The sequence below is a fragment of the Anser brachyrhynchus genome, assembly GCF_964034855.1.
Source record: "Anser brachyrhynchus genome assembly, chromosome: 26".
NCBI lineage: Eukaryota > Metazoa > Chordata > Aves > Anseriformes > Anatidae > Anser > Anser brachyrhynchus.
The window spans coordinates 1,456,144-1,477,092 of record NC_137719.1 but is presented as its reverse complement, the minus strand read 5'-3'; the positions used below and the strand labels follow the sequence as shown (position 1 = coordinate 1,477,092).

Below are 20,949 nucleotides of genomic sequence, written 5' to 3'. Positions count from 1 at the left end.
TTGTCTTTAAGTTGGCAATTTCTTCTTTCACTGCAATTTCATTTGAATATATCCCTTTACTCATTTCATGGAAGTCTTCATTTTTTCAACTTGTTCATTGCTGAACAGCAAATACAATCAGTTAGTTGCCACATTCCAAAAGATACTCAGTAAAATGCGCAAGTGAGATGAATACTGTTCTTGTAGCACTTACCAATTTGTGCTCACCAGTAGCAGTTCAGCAAACCATAAGCTACTACCAGATCACTTGCCTTCTGTCACTCTGTTCAGTAGGCTGTCCGATGGAAGGTAAAATGCAGTTAGCAAATCTGTTCATTCCTAGGTGTCTTAAATTGGAGACTATCCTGATGGAACATTGATTCTCCCAAGAGACTTGCTGAAATACACCAAACTCCTTTTCCATTTGCAGCATTACAGTCTGAACTTCATCAGTCTCTGCAGAGCTCACAATGAGGGTTGTGCCCAGGCATCACACTAGACTGCTAGATAGTGTAGTCCAAATTAAGGCGTGTGTCATGGAATTTATCTCCCATCCCGTTGCTTTGGGCTGCAAACTTTTTCTTAATTAAAAACAACCCCTCTCTCTTCCCCATGTTCAAACCATAGCTACATCCTGCCAAGAGCCCTGCAGCCAAGAGGGCTGACAGTCTCCTGAGACCACAACGCTGCTCTATACCAGCTTCTAAGGAGCACTTGTGAACAATGCAGCATACACTGCCCCTAGGAGCTAGGAGCATCACCTCCGTGGCGCCACCAACCCTTGCCGGCTCGATCTGAGAGCTTAAAGGTTAGCCTGGAACCCAGGTCTCCTGTCTGACAGTGTGATGTGCTATCCACACAACTACCAGACTGGCCCACTGGTCTGTCGTGTAATAGTTTTGTGAAGAAAACCATAAGTGTTATGCTTAAGCAATAAGTCACTTGAACCTAATGAGCTGTTTTATGACAAAAAATTTGCTGAGTTCTTCTGTGTCACTGAATTCTTTTAACTGCAGTTTGTAAGCCAGAGTAGAAAAAGAAATGTTTTGGTTTTGCTTTTAAGATGCAGCTGAACTGTCTCTTTCCCATTTTTGTGTGTTCAGATCCAAGGTGCTATTATCATGTCCTCCTTGATAGAAGTGGTGATTGGTTTGCTTGGCCTTCCCGGCGCCCTCTTGCGATACATTGGACCTCTGACCATCACTCCAACTGTTGCTCTTATTGGCCTCTCTGGTTTCCAAGCAGCTGGAGAAAGAGCTGGCAAACACTGGGGTATTGCGATGTTGTAAGTACTCCTGGGTGTTCTTGTCTTAGGCCAGTGGGTCCCATCTGGTAAGTTGTCACAGAGGAATTTTGGAGTGCCAGTGAAAAACCTGAGTCTGCTTGGCTGCCAAAGGTAGCATTGCAGTGCTCCCATCGTGGAGAGGAGTATAATGCCCAGGAATAGGGTCAGCTAGCAATTTGGGAATGAAGACCACAGTGACTCTGGGAGAGGAGGAAGGAAAGGAGGTTGAAAGTGAGGTTTGGAGAACAGAGTTTTGTGAAACTAGCTGGTCGGGGAGCCATGGACTGCTAGGTCTGTTAATTTAGTGACAAGTTTCCTGTGAAATACTGTTGATAACCAGCCAAATCAGGATGAAAAACACATTTTAGGAATTATGAAATTGGCTGAAGCAGTTAGAATATCCAATGTATAGCAACCAACTTTGTGCTTGCCCTGGAAGGGGAAGGAATGACTTGATCCAATCAGATTCTGACCTAACTAATCTGTTAGCACAGTACTTTGAACATATAAAGTATTCTGTAAGTGCAGCTTATGATTAAAAGGGCTGTTTAAGACTCTTACTTTGGGTGTTAGCATCATGATTACTCCGTTACGTTAAGCAGCTGACCAAAAGGAACACTTGTTTTCCTGTAAAACAAATTGCATGCAAGTTGAGACTAACATTATATCAATCATATAGACCTGTGATGAATTGGATGTGGAAACCTGTTATGAAAGTTGATGTTTTGCAGATGGAGAAAATAAGTGAATTTAGGAACAAGGTTTAAATATTACCCAGTCATTAAGTATTTCTGGCTTCTGCCATTCAAAAATTGTGCACTAGTTGGAAATAACTCATAGCCATGTAGAGTCACTAAAAAGTAACTTGATCTCTACAAGATGCGGCACTTGAATTGTCTCAATTTTTCAGATGAGATAAAATGATTGTATCACTCACTGTCTAGCACGGCAGAATAATATCTGTGTACGAGCTGTGATCCTCTATTAGCTGCAGGTGTTACTTGCCAAGGTTTTCAGTTTCCAGAAGAATTTTCTGACCTTGCTTGTTCTGCAGGTGCCGGTTTGAAATAATTTAATAATAAAACACAACACATTATATTCTGCAAAAACAGCAAGTATTCCTGAATTCGTACACTTGTACACCTGGTGAATGAAATGTTTCTTTGGGTATTTAAAGTTCTGGTAGTATTTTAAATGACCCAGTATTATGCCTACTATGTAGACAAGCAAACTGAGAAACTAATCTTGATGTTATCAGTGAAACAGTTCAGGACTTTTTAGTTGTTGTTTTTATTTCTTGCATCTGTCTCCTGCTTTAGCCTCTGTCATACCATGCAATGCATGTATCCTCCTCACTGTTTTAAATCATATAAGCCACTTTCAAATAAAAATCATGGTTTCTGCCTGTCCTCAGGGCTAACGTGCTGGAATAGCTGCTGTTAGGGAGTGGAGGCCATCATCTTCCTATAATAGACTTTTGGAGAGATGCCAAAGTGTTTCCTGACTGCAAAGGAAAAGTTGTCTTTATCATTCGACTTTAGTCAGGGGTGAAGGCTATAAATGACACCCTTCTTGTGCAGAGCTCTTTGTTCCTGGAGACTGAGGGAGAATAAAGCTCTGTTTTGTTTTTTGTGTACTAAAACCGATCTTGAATAGAAAAAGGAGGGAAGCTTAAAATCTGTCTCTTTTTTTATAAATCCGATGAAAACATAATCTCAAATTTCAGAAAAGCTTTACTCCTTCAGGCAGTTTGACTCTTTCTTTAGTCTTTTTACAGGAAAATGTTTTTTGACTGTTTCAGAATTAAGCAGCCCATCCTGGGTTTTTATTTTTCATTGCAGTGGATTTTAGCTGTAGACTTAAATTATTTTTAACATACAGAGAAGCTTAGCAGTTTTGACAAGGGGGAAGTGCATAATATTTAAGGCATCTAAAAATTGTAATAAACTAGGTTACTGGTGAATTGCAGCTCACTGGAATCTTGGTTTTGGGGCTCCATTCAGCTAGTTTATCAGCTATGTAAAAGTTAAGGTGCACATACAGCATACTTTGGGGTTCTTAAGAATTTTAAGACAAATTTTCCCATGACAGACATTTTTCAAGTGCTTTTAAGTTTTATGCAAAAATTACTGTATAATTGGTCTGGCCTGCGATAGGCCTCCAGTTTTCCTGTTTCTTCCCATTTGCTAGCAGTAGCCTTTGTGCTTTATGTGTGGTGTGGACATGGGTACACATAGTTAGAGAATTTGAGACAAAAAGAAAAGAGAAATGTAGCCTACCTCTTTGCTAATGGTTGTCTTAACTCTGAAAATATTTCTGATTCTGAAATGTAGTCTTGATTCATTTTCCCGTTCTTATTTACCTATTTGTTGCTGGCTATTGTTGCAGTACTTTAGAATACAAATGATGTAGTTCTAGATTTTGTGGAATAATAATTTATTTAAAATACACTCATTATATTTTGTCTTACACTAAATTTAGCATGTACATTTGTATTCTGAGTCTGAACAGCCCGAAGGATTATCAGGTTTCTGCTGAGAAGGATCTTTAAAATATTGGTGCTAATGGCATGTCTCTTTTGTCTTACCCTCCTTTTTTTCTCAGGACTATTTTCCTAGTGTTGTTGTTTTCTCAGTATGCCAGAAATGTCAAATTTCCTTTACCCATTTACAAATCCAAGAAAGGATGGACAGCTTATAGGCTGCAGCTTTTTAAGATGTTCCCTGTAAGTAGTTGAACTGGTTCTTCGGTTGGCAAAAGTAAACCAATTTATGTTTTGGGGCTTTTTTCTTGATTTTAATTTTTCTAGGTAGTACAGTAGATCACAAAGCTGAGATAAAAGCTTAAATGTGCTTGTGAGGAACTTAACTAAATGGCTTATTTGCAACAGGAAATAGTCTCGTAGTTTTGCTAGATACCGTTCTGGCATTCGTCTCTAATGAGGAGCTGCTGGAGTGATGAAGATGAGGGAGGGGAGTGAAGGGGATAGAAAAGGAAGTAGGCTTGTGCATGTAGTGAAAGCTAAAATGGAGCCCTTCAAAAAAGGAATGGCAAGATCATTATCTTTTAGTTTTATGAAAGCAATACTCTGTTTCTCCATGTGAAAGACTTCCTTGTATTTCTGTGTTAACGTAGACTTAATTTACTCGTTCATGTAAGTGCCCATTTGGAGACTTATTTGTTAGGGGAGAGAAGAGTTACTCTAATTCTAAAGCTTTTGTAGCAGCACCTTTATTAGAGGAAAAAGATACTCAGTGGATCTATTACAGGGTTTACTGCTTGTTCAGATTTAAAATATCACTTAAGATTGCACTCAGATGTGTGCGCAATACATATTGTGTGTAGAAACTTCTATTGGTGAATATTGCCAATTATAGTTTATTCTAAACAGCTTCTTTTTTTAATCTTCTTTCGCAGATTATTTTAGCGATTTTGGTGTCATGGCTGCTTTGTTTCATCTTCACTGTGACGGACGTCTTTCCCCCTGACAGTTCAAAGTACGGCTTCTACGCTCGCACAGATGCCCGACGAGGAGTGCTGTTGGTAGCTCCATGGTTCAAAGTTCCTTATCCTTGTAAGTATGTCTGTTTTTAAGGGCTGTTTTCTTCTAATAGTTGGCCTATGAGTATTGTTTGTGTTCTTCTTAGAAACCCTGCCATCTTTTTCTCAGTACTATATTTAGATTCACTGCAACATACACTTGGTTTTTTCCCCCTTCTTTTGCTCTTTAACGTGGTACCTTAAGGTCTCACACAGGAAAGACCAAGTCTCTGAAGCTTGAACTTGTAAGGTTTATCTAGGTAACTCTTGACTCCTAATAACGTGGTTGTGACTTTGTGTAACATGGATTTTCAGGTAATGGTTGACTTAACCTCTACGTGTTGATATTGTGGGTACCTGCTGTTAATGTTATACAATAAGAAAGATATGTTGTTATAACTCCTGTAGAGAGCTACTGAAATCATTGATTCTCGTTGTCAAAGGAATCAATAGTGTATGGAGTTTTTCTAACTTAATACACTTCCCCTGTCCCCAAACACACCTGTTCTTGAATTAGGACAAATGTTAGGCAACTGCACAAAAACGTCCTGGCTTCCAGAAGTGGTGTTAGAATCGGGCTTATGGGAAAGCCAAAGGATACTAGTCAATGCTTATCAAAGGAAAAAAGGAATTAGAAGACAGCGCAAAATGCTTTAAGTGACATCTTCAGTGGTTTTATTCTTTTGCTCTAAGTGTAAAGCTGTTAAAGGCTGTTTCTTAGGACATGAGATAGAATTGCACAACTCATTTGTGCTGCTCAGAAATAAACATCATCATAATAGAATAATATTCTTCTGGAATAGAAATTACGAATACCACTAGATCTTAATGAAGAGCTTCATTGTGGTTTTCCATATGCTTTGGTTCTGATTAGTTCTTAGGAGAAACCACTTCTAAAGCATTACTTGCAAAATGTATAATAGAAGGTTTTGGGAAAGAAGAGGCGGAAAACTTTTTTCTCCACCCTGATTAGACCTTTCTTATTTGTAAAGCCTTGTTCATTCATGTTTGTATGACTTAAAGTTCCTTTTGTTGTGAGAGGCTCTTCTATTTCAAAGAGATAAAAAGCATCAAGGCAATTGCTGTGGAAAACCTGCCAAGCTTTTCTACAGGCTTAAATTAATCTTACTTTCCCTTCTACAAAAATTTGGAATTGGAAGGTGTTTATGCAGTGATCATAGCTGGTTGTTGGATCTTGTCTTTGTTTGGTAGACTAAACTTGCAACCAAAGACTGAGTTTTCAGAGCAACAATAATTAAGTCGCATTTGCCTCACCGATCTGAATTATTGTTGGCTTTTTTCTTTTTTTCCAAACAGTAGTTCAAATTCCTTCCTTCTGCACGGGAGGAATCTTTTTGGTGGAGTTCAGGGTTTTGGTTGTTTTTTTTTTTTTTTTTCCCTCAAGCATGATCAAAGCAGTTAGTTAGGCCTTTATTCCTTTGTTCCTTTAATCTAATTGAACTTGCCAGGCTTTGTTACTGTTAAGGGAATTTGTTGATTCCATTAGGATTAATGAATTGCCATATGTTTTGATATCTACAGTGCTTTCTGTGGCATGAGAGATTTCAGTTTTCTTTTCTTCACAGTTCAGTGGGGACTGCCAACAATTTCAGCTGCTGGAGTTATAGGAATGCTTAGTGCAGTTGTTGCTAGCATTATTGAATCAATAGGAGATTACTATGCCTGTGCCAGGTTGTCATGTGCTCCTCCTCCACCTATTCATGCAATAAACAGGTACGTCAAAAAAAAATTACATATATATATTTTTCAGTATCTTACACTACTTTTTAAAAACTTTTTTTAACCCCCTCAGGAGAAGACAGGAATGTGCTCTCAGATTAACTGTTAAAATTTGGTCAAACACAAGGGCCAGGGATCTGAAATGGAAGATGTAACAGTCATGTTGAACTCCTGATTCAAATGTAACATTGAAAAACTAGTCCCATTCCTGCTGGAGTCTGAGGAAGTTAGTAGTACAATTTCAGTGAGGACAGAACTCTAAATCAGTTCTGGAATCAGTGTAGCTTGTTGAATTTGCCTGAAGCATAATTTTAGAAATAAGAACAGCTCTAATTTTAACTTCAATTATTTTGTAATTTCCTTATTTTAGGAACAAGGGTATCTAAGACACAGAAAACAGAACCCAACGTGTTTTTCCAGGTGTATTGGAGCTTGAAATGTGAATTATAAAATCCTATGGCACAGATGCCTGAATAGGCACGACAGTCACAAAGCACCATCTGAAGTGAATCTACACTAATACAAGCTTGACAATTTTTCTGTTTGTGAATTACAGAGGGATTTTTATTGAAGGTCTCTCCTGTGTTTTGGATGGAGTATTTGGGACAGGGAATGGATCCACTTCTTCCAGCCCTAACATTGGTGTCTTGGGCATCACGAAGGTATGTTCTTTACCTTGATCAGTCAGTGGTCAGTGACATTTTATCTCCTCTGGTGGCTGGCTTATGCCATTTTCACATTTCACAGCATAATCCTCTTCTGCAAAATAATACTTTGTGCAGACAAACTTCACAGAGTACTCTGAATTCATGTAACTTTCTGTACCAGACCTTGTCTAATAGAAGTCCATTCTAGATAAGGACCCCAAAAATCTTATTTTCATTCAAAGTAAATAGCGTTTAGAAAATGTACGTAAAGCAGATGATACTAAATAAACTGTCCTTTTGAAAAACAAGAAAGTATTCTAAGGTTCAAGGGTGTTTTTTCTTTTTTGAGGCACAAACACTACTAACTGTATAGAAATTGATATTTTTTGGATGTCTAGACTCTGATAGCATCTCTAGAGGACTGACTGTTTTTAATGTCTCACTTCGACACAAAATAAAATGCAAGCTGAGATCCGTAGGTCTTACCCACAACTGTATTAGGACATGACACTGACGCAACTAGAACTGAAAATGTGGTCAAAGTAACTTCAAATTTACATGTATGCTACATGCATGTATGTCTCCACTGTGATAGGTTTATAAAGCACTGAGCATGCTTAGGGGAATGCATACTTTCTGGGATGTTACTTAGCAAAATATTTAAGCACTTGAGGAATTAATTTGTTCACACACTAAACTGGATGCATGTGCTTGAATGCCCTGCTGAACTGAGAGACCTTGGACTGCAGAGAGATTTGCTTGGCATTGTTAATTTAACTGTGTTAAGAAATATCAGCAAAATCGGTAAGATAATGTACGTTGCAAATATGTACAGCTTGCTGTGTATTTGGTTTGTAAGCTATAAATCTGTTTAATGAATACAAGACATAAAATGCATGCACTCCACTTAAAATAACTCGTCCCCCTTGCTTAATCTAATATAGATGATGAATTTATCTTCAGCCATTTTTTTCTGCACAAAGGATGGTTCTGTTTGCTTTTGGAATAAAATATAAATAGTAATAGCACCATCTGCTGTCTGTATAAGTCTTCCTTTGAGTTGCTGGTGGAAATTTCCTAGAAGAAAATTGCTAGAAAAATCCTTAAAGAAAGGTTTATTCTGTTCTGCTCTGTCTCTGTTATTCACTTCATATTTATGTGAATTAACAGTGCTTTTTTTATTAAGAGTACACAGAAATGAGCATGTATTTTGCTTTGAAACAGAAAAAAAAAAAAAAAAAAGAATGTTAAGCTGGCAGCTGTTACAGAGGACAGAGTTAACTACAGTTAGGTTTGTTCAGAGAGCATGATGGAAAAGTGAATATGCCTTTTCCAGGATTGCACAGCTGGATTGCTGTGTGTCCTGTTTTCTTGGCTGAACATTTGTCCCTAAAAATCTAATAGTTTTGCAACTTCAATTTATATAAAAATAGTTTTTTACTACTTCGATACTCTGCTGTTTATTTGTGAGAGGATATCTCCTGTGTTCATGAGCAGAAGAGTATATAGTCCCAGTGATCCCATTATACTGATGCAACGTTTGAGAAGGCATTTCCTTTGCTTCAAATCAGTATATGGTTACAATTTAGAATTTAAATATGAGGCTTTTACTGGATGGTAATACTGCAAAGTCTTTGAGCTAGTCTGTGAGTGAATTATAGTAGATGAGAGGGTAATCGATGAAAACTCATTTGTTGAGCCAAAATTATAGGCAGTTTATGCCATAATGTTGATGATGATACAGATACTCCTGTAAGGAACTAAGTACCATATCTTTATTCATGTACTCCAAAATAATTACTTAAAGTATGTGTACAAGTTCCTTGGAATAATTAAATAGTTTGATCTAGATGCTTATGAAGATGCTTTCAGTAGCATTTAAAACTATATTGGAGCTTAATCTATTTTGCTTGTAGAGAATGATAATTTGCATAAACCAATGTTATTGTCATGTTTTTTTCTTTCTTTCTTTAAAGAATCTGCCTATTTCATACAGCAAGGTAATTTTAGAGCAAGGTTATTGTTGGTCATAAGAAGATGAGTATTTTTATTTAAATAGGGAAAGTTGTAGGCTAACTCGTTCCTCTACTGAAATGCCAAAATTTACTGTCTAGCTTCTTTGTGTAGGTGATCATGTCTCATCTAACAGTTAAGCAGTGAAAAATACAGGAGGAATACTTTTACCCTAAAAATGCCTAGTATATTTTTTTCTTGATTTAACTTATTTAGCTCAGTCACACATGATTAACAAATTAACATCAGCTTCTCTTTGAAGCATAGTACTCTGTAAAAGAAAAACCTACAAAGAGCTTTGCTAGAAACTACGCTATCAGCATAACAAAATTTTTGTTTTTGTTTTTAGTGGACCTCTTAAGCGAATACAACACTATTTAAAATATTGAATATTCAGGTTTACCAACTACTAATACTACATAATGCCAGACAACTACTGCCCTGAAGTCTGAATGCTTAAAATAAAAATGGGAAGGAAGTGCAGACATTTGATTTCAGTGTTTGCACGGCCATGATTTGCATATGAAGCAAATTCAGTTCTGATCTTGGAGGAATGTTATAAAATCACTTGATAATCTATCTAGAAAGGCTATATCTGCTTGAAGTGAACTACGTGGAAGATGATTTATGGATAGAGATATATTTTTCTTGTGTAAAAGGGCAGCAACACATGGCATTATTTTGTTGTTGTTTGCACTACAGTTGATCTGTTTGCAATCACTCCTAGTTATTGTCGGTTTATTTTTTTTATTGTAGATGGGACCGTGCCACATTTCATGGTTATAGTGGCTATAGCAGACACAGATGGTTTTGTTAACATTAATGAAAACAAAGTCAAACAAAGTTTTATGTTAGAACTGGACTGCAGCCATGTTACAGCTGAGTCCTCTAAGACATTTGCAAGGGGTCTGCAGCCTGTGTTTTAACACTGCAAAAAATATACGTGGAAGCTTGAAAAGAAGCTTTGAATCTGAAAGAGAATAATAAAATAAAATGCAAGGCACGAAGTTGGACAAAGGACAGACTTTTTCCAGTGTGCTTTCCTTTTTGTTCTCGTGCAGGTTGGAAGTCGCAGGGTTATACAATATGGAGCAGCCTTCATGCTCTTGCTTGGGATGGTTGGCAAGTTCAGTGCTCTCTTTGCATCGCTGCCTGACCCTGTGCTTGGTGCCCTCTTTTGCACTCTCTTTGGTAACGTATGTTTTTTGCTCCTCTTTGTGTATTCTGTGGCAGTATCTTTTTACTCTAGTGCTGCATTTATCTTGCCCCCCCAGGAAAAAGTCTAAAGGCTGAGACTTGTTCTATTTTTTTTATTTAGGGATGATTACAGCTGTGGGTCTGTCAAACCTCCAGTTCATAGATTTAAATTCTTCTCGCAATCTGTTTGTACTTGGATTTTCCATTTTCTTTGGGCTTGTCCTCCCAAGCTATCTCAAACAAAATCCGCTGGTGACAGGTATGTGTTTCTATTCATTTACATGAAGCATATTTTTACATAATACTGATATACAAAGTAGATACAAGTACAAAGTAAATAAGAGGAAAACAAAAATATTACAGAGACAATAAAAGCTATAGGTAAGAAGGCAGGTGCATTCAGAGGAAAATTATTTTGGGTGTTGAGAGCTGAGTTGATTGTTTCAGTGTGATACATCTCAAGTTGTCATGCTTTATTTGGATAAAATTGTGGAGCAATGCAAGGACACAGTTGCCAGCTGGACTGGAATAAGGACTGGAAAGGCAAATCCGAGTTTTAAATTGTTAAAAGAGGAAGGGGAAATACCAAATTAGATCTTGAAAACTGGAAGTATGTTTTCATTTTCGAACATTTTTTGTCTCTCTAGACATGCTTTGAGCCTGAATTTTAATGAACTTGATTCAGACTGCCGGCAAATCTGCAGTTTTATTGAATCTATGGAGAAGCGGTTTTGTTTTTGTTTTTTTTTTTTTTTAAATACTACCTCCTCAATAGTGGTTATGACAGTGTACATCATCAAAGGAAGGTGTTGTAGAGGAGCACTTAACTTGATTTAAAAAAAATAGATTTTCTTACAGCTGTCACTTCAGAAGTAGGTTTAAGACCATATCTTACCTTCTTTAGGTCGTTTAGATAAATCGTTCAAGTGAAGATTTAGTTTGTTATTAATACGTTCTTTTTTAGTGAATTGCTGCCTCAAGGTTCTTGCCCTACTTAAAAAAAAAAAAAAAAGCTTTTGAAAGGAGTTATTTTAGTCCACATGATATTACATCATGAAAATTTTCCTTTTCTATTTTGAAGTTTTCTAAATAATTTCAATTGCACAGTTGTCTGTGGTTGAAACTTAAACAGTATTTCATGGCATTTTTAAAAGCAGCTGAAAATTCATGGAATTTTTGGAAATAAGGGTTCCCATGGTGGACCACATTAGTTTAAAGTTCTCCCACGTTAAATGAATAGGATGTACATATATATGTTAAAAAATGAAATACTAATTTTTTTTCCTTTCTGTTCTTCTAGGAATAACAGGCATTGATCAAGTATTGAATGTTCTTCTCACTACAGCCATGTTTGTTGGTGGCTGTGTTGCATTTATTTTGGATAATACCATTCCAGGTCAGCATATGAACTTGCCATTTTACTTGAAATAATGACTATCTTACTGAATGATGATAGTACTTCATTTCAAGGAGGCAGGACATGAGGAAGTGATTGCCGCTTTTATTAACTTCTGTTTTTAAACACCTTCAGTAGACCGCTTCATTCCTGTGTGCTTCAGTTTCCTTGATAACGCTTTGAATCTTGTTCAAGTTAAGGTCTTCATCTTCTTTAAAGATAGAAAATAACTGGGAAAAAGAAATGAAACCAGAGGAGAATTCTTCAGAAGATACAGTAAAAATATTTTAGGATCCAAACCTGCTTCCATTCATTTGAGAGCAAAAGTTTGCCTCAACTTCCAGATATATAGTAAAACAGATACTTGCCATTTTCAATATTTTTTTCCTTTTTTCTACCTCTTTGAGGATTCTAGGTCTTTCCAGTGCTTTGCTGAGACTTGAAGCTTTCTTTCTTTCTCCTCTTACCTCTATTACACGTGTGTGTCTGTGTATGTATAGATCTATATGTGTACCTATTATTTATTTATTTATTTTACTTCTAGGAAGCCCTGAAGAAAGAGGAATAAGGAAATGGAAGAAAGGAGTTGGTAAAGGAAGCAAGTCACTGGATGGCATGGAAACATATGATTTGCCCTTTGGCATGAACTTCATAAAAAAATACAGGTGTTTCAGCTTCCTGCCCATCAGCCCTACCTTCATGGGTTACACATGGAAAGGCTTCAGGAAAAGCAGCAACTGCAGGAGTTCAGATGAAGACTCAGAAGCTACAGTATAGCCTTAGTTGAAATTATATTATCTAGTTGTAGTAAGAGATGTATTTGCAGTTTCTTGCTGATTAAGAAGCATTAAAATATATGTTTTGTATATCTGCATTTAAATTCTGGAACCAGAGCTGAGACGGATTTAAAAAAAAAAAAAAAAAAAGCTTTCCTGTTGTGGGTGGTGGTAGCCAGATCTAGTGTCTCTGGGTCAAATTTGCAAATACTCCTGTTTGATTTTTTTTTTCCAAAAACTACAGATACCTGTATACCCAAGTCTGTTTGTTTAAAATGGGGCTTAGATTCCTGAAGTATGTAAGTGCTATGGGAAATGTTACTTTTTATGGTGATTTTACATCACTGATGCTGCCATTTTGGCTTATTCATTGCTTGTAACGTTAGTTACGCCAGAAAATTTGGTTCGGGGGGGATCTAATTATGTCTAATCACAAATACTGTTTTCTAACCACTGATTTGCACATTCCATACTTTCAGATCCCTGGAAACCAGACTGAATTTATACTGGCAAATCATGAAAGTATTTTTCAAATTACTTGATAGTTCAGTCAGATGTCCAGTGTTAGGACAGAAGTTTCCATTATAATTTTGCCTGTGAAAATTATGACCGACTTTCATTAGCTTGTTGCTTTAGAAGATACCACTCACTTCTAGTCAGTTTGTATTTTTAAACATTTTCTTTTTCTGCCAGGCTTTTAACCACCTAACTGGTGTCCAGGCATAGGTTTTCTTTAAAGGGCCTTATGTAGCTTGAGTTTTGTAGAGATGAGAGACTTAACTTCCAGATGGGACCTGATAACTGTTCTTACAGCAAAACGCTTGTATCCAGCTAGATGTTTTCTGAACAAAAATGGTAATTTGTTAAGCGGTTCTAAGCAATTAACACCTGTATGCATACAGCTTTTCCTGTGGGGAAAACCATATGATCAAATTGCAGCCAGCATTTGCGGGTATGGATCTGTGCAAAATTTTCTTGTTTGGATGTTGAGAGCCAGTGCTGCCTATGAATGGCTTCTGTTGCATTGCCTAATTTTTTTTCCTGTTTTGTGGGATTACTACAAAAGCTTGCTGCTTCTAGAGAGGTGAACTTAAATGACAGAGACACTACATTTGATGTCCTCATCCACTGGGTGGTTTAACGGGTATTGGGTCCAATCAGGACACCATTCAGATTTTTTTTCCTGGAATAGTCTCAGCTCTGATGTTACGTGAGTGTTCATGCTCATCATGCATTCATAATTAAAAGTTTTATTCATGTTTAATGTTCTTACTATTGCAAGTTAGTTTTAGACTTCAGTGTGGCCCCAAAAGCATTTTTAAGCTGTGGAGATCATCAGGGAAATGTAGTGTAATGTAATTTCAAGGCCAGTATGCTCTACGGTGCTTGCATTTTATATTCCTGGAAAAACGTAACAGTAGATCCTGTAATTCACTAATATATTTATCAAAGTTTGACTACTGGACAGGAGCGCAGGAACTCTGTTTTCTCTGAGTCTACTTCCACGTGAATGTTATTGGTTATTGAAGCATGGGAGGGTTGGGGTGGGGAGGGCAAGGAAAGAGCTTAATGGATCAGTACTGAATAGTGTAGGATCAGAATGATTCCATTGATATCCTTTTCAGCATGTCATGACTGTTTCCAGAAACTATTTTATGCCGCTTTTTCCGTAACAAAGCATGTGTGTGTCCCTGCTTCAGGGGACTTTCAATAGTTTGCAGTCTTGGTGTCAGTTGGACTATCTCGAAAGCTGGTCAGAAGAGTTATTGTGTCATAGACAAGGTTAGTTTGCCTGTGAAACTAAGTCATTTTTATCATTTGAAATTTTGCTCTTCGGGTAGTGAGGTGTTAGATTTCCACATCCACTTACAAATAGTTTGAGTGCAGAAACCTCTAATTAGTGACACAAAGCTTCCAAATTTCCCAAATTTATGTGCAACCAAAGATGTGCGGGAGAGATGGAAGAATTAAGAATAATTAAATAAACTAAAAATGGAAACAAACAAAAAAAGACACCTGTATATGGTGGTTATTACCATGTAAAATGCCAAAGTTGATTAAAATGTGGAGAGAGGCAAAGTTTTGGTATTTAGAACAGTGCCACCTTGTAAATACTGAAGTGTTTCAGTTCCAGTGATGCTGCTGTGAACTGAGCACAGCAATGACAGCTGTGTTGTGAGGCTTTTCTAATCTTTTTCCCCAAATATTCTTTTGACAACATGAATGCTTACACACTGAAGAGGTCAGATGATGAGAAATAGCGTTTTATCTTCTCTCACCTTTGGCTGGAGTAAAGCTGTACATTTTCTGTATTGCCTTAATTGAGCATGTCAGAAAGAATTGCCAAGACGATTTGTGACACTTGAGTTAAATTAGGGCGACGACTCCGAGGATTTTTTTCTTCTTCCTGGGGCAGAATACCACCCTTTTCTTGCAGCGTAGGAAAGACTATGCAGATAGGTGAAGTCAGATTACTCTGTCAAACTTGGATTTAATTCTTTCTCAACTTTTGGTTCTGCCGTACTGATTCTGTTGACTGGCTGAGAAGTGCAGTAGCATTTAGCTGGCATGCTTTGCTTTTCTTGCCACTTAACTCGGTAACACTAAAATAAATAGCTGTAGTTAGCAGTCATTTTTGTAACCAAATTTGTATCACATGTAACAACACTGTCAATCTTACTACAAACACGAATGGTTAAAGATGGGCCTCAATTTTGCAATGGAGATCTGCTGAAGCACCTGTAACATATAGGGGAAGGTTATGATGAAGTTAGTGGTGGTACCCTGGACATGCAGGGAATGTTCTGATACATCTGCTGCACCTCAAATATTTATATTAAAGCATGCATCTCTTCAGTGGTTTGAGGTGAGCAAAGGACAGAGCTGATAAATAATTTGCCTTGGAAAGAGAAGCTCCCCTTTCTCTTTCTGATGCATCTGAAACAGTCCCAGAGAAGATGCAAATACAATGCTTGCTTTTCTTTGCGATGGAAACGCTCAGAATTGCCCCCATTTTTGTACAGTTGTGGCAGGCAATTGCGGACCCTAAGTACTACTCCCATGTACACTTTTCTACATTTGAGTCCTAGAGTGGCTGTTGTGGAATGCTCTTACCTGGAAGAGCATAGTTTGCAGTCTGAGCTGCTGTGCGGTTGTTGCTGGCAGATGTGTTGCAGAGGGTTAACTTGCAGTTTTGAAAAGCATTTAAATTCTTTGTTTTAGCTGTTTACATCTAGGATTTGATCTGTAAAGGTGGCTGGATATAGAAATATGGCTGTAAATGCAATACTGTACTTTTCCTGTAGGTAATTGCCTGCCTTTCAAACTGCTATGTTGAGCAAAACCACATACAGAAGACAACACCTCAGAGATGAGTTAAGAGGCGATGTTTCAACCAAACTTTAAGATGGAAGGGCAAATATTCATGGTAGAAATATCATTTTGTCATATCTAAGATGGTATAAATGTATGCAAAACAATGTAACTTGGGACTTTTGTAATTGATATTCTATTGTATTTTTTTAAGTTAAATTAAGAATTCTTGCTAACATGTTTAAACACTTTTTCTAAAGCAAATACTTGCAAATTATACCTATAGAAATTTAGGTTTCATAGCGAACTCAGCTATGATTAATGTTGTCATATTAGAATGTGTTGGCAGAGGAACTTAATCAGTTGCCTCACTCAGAAAGTTCAAACTTAAACCCAGAATTTGCTTTATGCCTTTTAATACTGACTTTAAATATGGCAACTTGGTTTGTACATGAATATTGCAGTATTTTATTTCCATATATTAAAAAATAACATTTCCACTCAGGATAATTACCACAGTTCTCCTGGGAGGGAGTGGTATGATTGTCATGACAATGTCATGTGATGGTAGAATTTCTTCATTGACGAATCTATAGTAGTTGTGTATACTTTATTTACCCATGTTTATGTTTCTACCAAAAACTGAAGGGTTTCCTTTACTGTTCATCTCCCTACTGAGATCTTGATACTCCCAATGCAGAATTAGCACTTGCAAACTGAAATCCTTGGTACTATTTATACCACAAGGAGCATCAGTCAAGTGAGACTGGACCAGTCAATTATGTATTCTCAACAAAAGGTGTCGAAAATTGTGTAATTTGTGGTATAAACAGCACTACAGGCACATGTGGTATAATAACAGCCAGCTTCTAATGGTTTCAGTTAGCCATTGGATGTTTATACAATCTAAAACAACTTGTGCTTAACATATGTATATCAGTGTAGAAAATGCATGTGACAGACCAGCACAGCCTACAGTGTTTCTTTTATGTGGCCTTCTTAAACCATAATCCACTTTTTTTTTTTTTTTTCCGGGGGGGGGGGGGAAGTAAGTGGGTCACTTTTTTTTTTTTTTCCCCCAAAAAACGTCTCACTAGGTACATGTTTCTTAGTATTTCTTGCCAAGGCCAACAGCCTTTTTGGGGCATGGGATGACAGATACTCTGTGCTCTCATGTTTCTATAGCTATGGTAGGTCATCACAGTATTGGAGGAGGCCACAAGTTTGCCAGTGTTTAGCTTCTGCCCATGAGTCTATACAGCTTAGTGCTGGGCTGCTTTTAAGTATTGGGGATCTGTGTTCAGAAACATCCAAAATATTCCTGTCTAGTTCTAATTCGATTGTGACTGTGCATTGCCATCCATACATACTGATATGAGAGAGATATTTAGAATTGCCTTGTGTATTATCTGGTATTTACTACATCTTTCCAGGTAAGTCATCTTGCTGCCAGTCCAAATTATTGTACTTTGTCTCTTTATAACAACCTTTGGCGTAACAAACTGTTCTTAGGCAGTGGGGATAAATATTTCTTTTTTCATGATATTTTGTGACTGACTTTGGCTGTAAAACTTTTTTGTTAAACAGCAAGAGGGTTTTTTTTTTTTCTGAGATGTGTAATTCTTTTATGGAGTTTTTTAATTTCATATTTTTTCTAACATTGCTTCATTAAACAATTAAATATTTAAAAATGTAATATTTGGACCAGATGTTGTGAATAATAGTAGATAAAGCTATTTTATTCTGTATTTTTAAAGCTGTTCAGTATAAATAAATGCGGGCATAGATGCAACTCGGTGGCATGGTGTTATACTTGCTTTTAACATTCCCTTAAAAGGAGAATCTATAGTTTGGGAATCCAGGTGATGTGAAGACCCACATCTCATCATAGCAAGTGCCATCTGAAAAGACAACCGGCAGACATCTGCCTGACCCTTCCCACTCAAGACACTTTAAATCTTCTTGATTTATTTGGAAGAGGCATCATATACAGTATGCGTGTCTTGTACCAGTTTAGGCAGCCAAGGAGCAGACAAACTTGGTATAAAGGCACTTCCATAGTCAGCACTGATGTGTGGCTGAGCAGTGTCCATGAAGCAAAGCTTCTAGTGACTGATTTCCTAACAAAAATAAACCCCACAACCTTCAAGTTCCCTTAGGAAATTTCACTGAGCGGCATCTTTGAGTGACTCTCTGCCGTTATGAATATGAGCAACAGCAAAGTGTTAACAGCAGGGAAATAGCCTCTGGTTTTGTAAAGCCTTAGGGCTGGGAGTTTGCCTAAATTCTTGCCCTTTCTTTAGCAATCTGCAGCCAAAGCAAAGTCTCTTGGGGCCTCCTGTCAGGATTGCTGCTTGGCCAAAATAGTCCGCAGCGGTAGTGGGCACACTGATGGTGTATTTGGAGATGTGCTCTTGGTCCTCTCAGGCAGAATTTAAAGATAAATAAGCTTTGCATCACTCTGCTTCTTCAGCAACATTTAAAAACAAATAAGCTGAATAGCACCTTGCCTTATCTCCACCCATTTAATGAACTTGGATGTTTTAGCTGGGGTCGTCATACTAAATCCCTAATGTTAGCTGGAGCACCAGTAATGTTCAGTGGCTACCTATGGCAAATTAGGAGCTGAAATGTCTGTCCGAGTACAAACACAGCATCTTCAGTCATCTGTCAGCTTTCAAGGTGTCTTAACAACCATTGATTTTAAGAGGAATTAAGGCACCCAAGTAACTACAGGCTTAACTCACAGCACCAGTCTGAAAACTGCATAGACCAGTGGGCAACAGAAAGAAAAAAATGGTAAAAAGTCACCTAAAGCAAGAGCTGGGATGTGTTTGTATCTATAAGCTACAATGACAATCACTCTGATCTAAATCTCAATTAATCTTTTGACTGGGTCAGAGCTCTGAAAATACTTGGGTTTCTTCCTTGCGTCTTGTCTGAATCAAAATTCAGCGTCAGCTGCAGCAGCTCAGAAAGGAGGGCTATACACTGGGCAGCGTCTCAGAAGTATTTTCAGAATGACTGAGACATTTGGTTTATTCTGAAATGGGGACAGCAACCACGTTGTGAAGAAATACATATTAGGTATGAACAAAATCCCTTAGACAAGCACATCTTTTCCCATCTGCTTCCTGGAGGCTGCGTAACGGCTAACAGATGCTCCTGAACTAGCATGATTCCAAGTGCATAACATTGTTTGGTATTTACTGACAATTATCTTGGGGGTCTTAAAGTTGAAACAGGGGGAAGTGCGAAAGAAGTGAATTTGGATGCTTGCTCAGTCCAGGGGGAAATACTTGAATTTGGGAGTGTTTTGGAGTGAATGCCCTACACTTGGGTCCTCACCATCCTGCCTCACTTAATGGGAGTGGTAACAAATCCATCAAAATCAAAGGTTTAAAAGGCGTCAATTGTCTTCCCTGCATGCCGTTTAGCACAGAAATGCTGATTTAACCTGCGAAATGGGCACAGCGTACCTAATGGCAGACTTCAAAATCTCCTTTTCCAAGGAGATTTCTGGCAGCAGGAAGAAGCAATGCTTGGGTTTGTCACAGCTGGAGGGACCACGGCAGGGCAGAGTTTTGGGACTATTTTTTCACTTGGGTTTGCTCTCACAGCTGCTGTGTGGGTGAGGTTGGCCTCCTGTCAGCACCTGCTGTGTTTGTGGCTTGGGAAGCCGTTTATGAAGAGACTTAAATTCACCTCCCATCCTGGGCCAACTAAGTGCATGCTGCAGCTTCCATGTGGAAAGAGGAGTGGGATGAGAATGAGTGCCTCCATCTGGGCTCCATCCTACCCATGCTGGAGGCCACATGCGTGCTAAGGGCGGCGAGCAGGTGCTACAAAATCAGGATTTACCCCCACTTCTGCTACTTTGTGCCTGCACAGGTACCCGCAGCAAAACCCTGCTCGCTTTTTCCCCCTTTTGTTTTTGCTCTGGTTGCTTTGGAGATAAACCCCTAGTTTTGGGGGTTTGCACAGCACAGGCGGCTCTTCTCCATTGTGCAGCACGGCCAGGCTCTCCCTGCCACAAAGGGCTTCTCATCTCTGCCAGCCCTTGAAGATGCTGCTGGAATATAAATAATAACACCCCCCCCCTTCCTGCCTGCTTTTGCGATGTCAGTGTTTTCCCCTAGCCGGATGGCTTGTGAACTTCTCATATTTTACATACAAGTCAAAAAAAAACAACAGAAAAAAAAATATTACAATGTTGCAGTTGTGAAGAGCTGCTTGTTTTGCTAAACCAGCTGTTTAGATTATTTCTTTGGTTCGGGGTTTTTAATTTTTTCCCCCAGTGTGGGCTGTTTCTACTCAAATTCCTTAAAAAGGAAAAAAGGCCCAGAGAAGCCACAAAGCACTGGGAAAGGTCAAGAGCAGACAAAGGCGCCGCTGCACTTCTGGAATACTCAATGCCTCTGTGCCTCCCCGAGCTCTCCACACAGTGGCGTGGGGCACACAGCAGGATGGGACCCCAGGAGCAGAGGCTGAGCAGTGTTTTGGAGGTAACCCCCACCCTGTGCTGCAACATCTGCTTCGATGCTCATTTTTGTTATTATTAATTTTTATTTCCTCTTAAATCCCCATCTCGTGGGTGGTTTTGGATCCAGGCAGGATCCCACAGCTGTGGACAGGATGCTGGCCTGGCTGTGCTGACAGCACACAGCCCCGCACCGTCCCAGAAACAGAAGGGCATGGTATGGTGCGTGCATGGATGTGACACAATATCGCAGCGTTTGGGGCATTTTAAGGGTGAATCAACCTCTTTAGGCTGCGTGGTGAAGCCTGGAAAAGGTCCCCAGGGAGTTCCGCGCGCGGAGCTGGAGCTGATCATGGGAGCGTCTCCAAGTTGGGTGCTTGGGATGGGGCATCCTCTGGGAACCCGGGCGTGGTACCCGGGATGCGGCATCCTCTGGGAACGCAGTCCCTGGGCGCACGCGGGAGCTCCTTCGGGAGCCCGGTCCCCGCCACCCCCGGGGCTCCCCGTCCCGCGTCCAACCCCCTGCTGGAGCCGGGCTGCCCGTGGGGCCCGGGCACGGAGTCCGAGCCGCGACGGCGGCGTCC

At 38.8% G+C, this 20,949-nt stretch overlaps 1 protein-coding gene across 3 annotated transcripts in view; it reads left to right on the top strand.

The window, feature by feature from the left end:
- Window positions 1-17,677, top strand: part of SLC23A2 (solute carrier family 23 member 2) — a 61,708-nt gene extending 44,031 nt beyond the window's left edge. For all 3 annotated transcript variants that reach the window (XM_080568349.1, XM_080568350.1, XM_080568351.1), the window contains exons 8-16: window positions 1,083-1,264; window positions 3,869-3,989; window positions 4,682-4,838; window positions 6,391-6,538; window positions 7,101-7,206; window positions 10,266-10,395; window positions 10,523-10,660; window positions 11,702-11,797; window positions 12,342-17,677. In XM_080568349.1, coding sequence (XP_080424475.1) covers window positions 1,083-1,264; window positions 3,869-3,989; window positions 4,682-4,838; window positions 6,391-6,538; window positions 7,101-7,206; window positions 10,266-10,395; window positions 10,523-10,660; window positions 11,702-11,797; window positions 12,342-12,574 — 1,311 coding nt within the window. In that variant the 3' untranslated portion in view covers window positions 12,575-17,677. The remainder of the gene's footprint in view (window positions 1-1,082; window positions 1,265-3,868; window positions 3,990-4,681; window positions 4,839-6,390; window positions 6,539-7,100; window positions 7,207-10,265; window positions 10,396-10,522; window positions 10,661-11,701; window positions 11,798-12,341) is intronic.
- Window positions 17,678-20,949: the final 3,272 nt, after the last annotated feature.